General features: G+C 57.3%; 1 protein-coding gene across 2 annotated transcripts in view; it reads right to left on the bottom strand.

The window, feature by feature from the left end:
• The window catches only part of LOC104501988 (myosin regulatory light chain 2, smooth muscle minor isoform), a 3,942-nt gene that overhangs the window by 2,151 nt on the left and 342 nt on the right, over positions 1–1,449 (bottom strand). Inside the window, exon 2 of one of the 2 annotated variants that reach the window (XM_010145890.1) lies at positions 1,028–1,189. The exons of the other annotated variant lie outside the window; for it this stretch is intronic. Coding sequence (XP_010144192.1) covers positions 1,028–1,189 — 162 coding nt within the window. The remainder of the gene's footprint in view (positions 1–1,027; positions 1,190–1,449) is intronic. 2 annotated transcript variants of the gene reach the window in all.

Genomic DNA, 1,449 nt, shown 5'->3' with positions numbered 1-1,449 from the left:
GGATGCTCTCTGAAATGGCAAGCGGCGCTAAAAATACACAGACCGAAAAGGGCCCTTAGAAAGGGAGTGACATCCCGTGGGAGGGTCAGGGCACGCCCCCACGGGTCACACCAGAATGCCCGGGTGGACAGTGGCCAGGGGAGCAATGGGGCAGGGGCAGGGACAGCTCCAGCCCAGAGGCGACCTGAGTTCGGCGCGTGCGCTAGTGAGACACCTTCACCAGCGTGAAGTCCCGCAGACCTGCCCAAAGGCTCTGTCCCTGGTTGCTGCCCACCTCTCTGGAAGGTGCCTACGTGGACACATCACAAAAGCACAACCGCTAACCTCAACACCACAGGTACACGCCAGCCCGGAGTGCTCCTCTCGCCTTGGCTCTCGCTACATGAGTCAGTCCCATCTGTCGTGTCGTCAGACCCCGCAGGGGTTTCATCTTCAGATCCCAAAGGCTCCAGCTCCAAACCCAAACTGAGCTGCAGGTGGGGGCGGGGCACATGGCATTTGTCAGCAGGCACCAGGCAAGAGGAGGGTTCAAAAGAGCTGACGAGTTGTCTACGTCCGGACAGCCTGTCTTGAGCAGAGAACATCAGAGGACTCAGATGCGCCTCAGAACTACCGCAGGGAGGGGAACAAACTCAGCTCTATTACGGATTCCACGAAGGCCGTTCCCTTCCAATGCCTCAGAAAATCACCTATTACCAATCCGAGTTCCTCATCTTCCCCGAGCAAACACACCTTATCTGGCACTGCGAGGAACGGACATGCTGCCCGGTTAAGACACCCTTCTGCAGAGCCTCCCAGGAGAACAGTCCGACAGTCTGCAGCACTCACACGGAACAGCCAGGCAGCTTGTACCGTCCCTCAGCAGTAACAGCTATTGTCATCACCTGGTGGAACAGCCCCGTCGGATTTCTGTGTCACATGTCCTTTACAGAGGTGCCAAAACAAGCGTAATATCTAGAAACCCAAATAAACAACATAAAAGCACCCCCTGTGACCCCTCCAGGCAGCTGATACTCCACCCACGTACCCGTGGCCTCTTCATCGAAGCAAGCGAACGCGTTCCTGATGACGTCCTCCGGGTCGGTGCCGTTTAACTTCTCCCCAAACATGGTGAGGAACATGGTGAAGTTGATGGGGCCCGGGGCCTCGTTCATCATGGCATCCAGGTACTCGTCCGTTGGATTCTTCCCTGCAAATCAAGGCAGTCCCAAGTGTCGCAGCTTTCAGGAGCGTCCCCCAAGCTGGGACCCCTCTCGTGAGCCATCGCGCAACAGCACAAACCCGCCTGGCCGCCCCAAACAGCCACGCGACCTTACCCAGGGAGGCCAGCATGTCGTGCAGGTCCTCCTTGTCGATGAAGCCGTCCCTGTTCTGGTCGATCATGTTGAAGGCCTCCTTGAATTCCTGAATCTGCGACTGATCGAACATGGCAAACACGTTGGAGGTGGC

This window comes from Buceros rhinoceros, unplaced genomic scaffold (assembly GCF_000710305.1).
Source record: "Buceros rhinoceros silvestris isolate BGI_N320 unplaced genomic scaffold, ASM71030v1 scaffold27781, whole genome shotgun sequence".
Taxonomy (NCBI): domain Eukaryota; kingdom Metazoa; phylum Chordata; class Aves; order Bucerotiformes; family Bucerotidae; genus Buceros; species Buceros rhinoceros.
The sequence above is the reverse complement of the archived record's forward strand: the minus strand, read 5'-3'. Positions and strand labels throughout refer to the sequence as shown.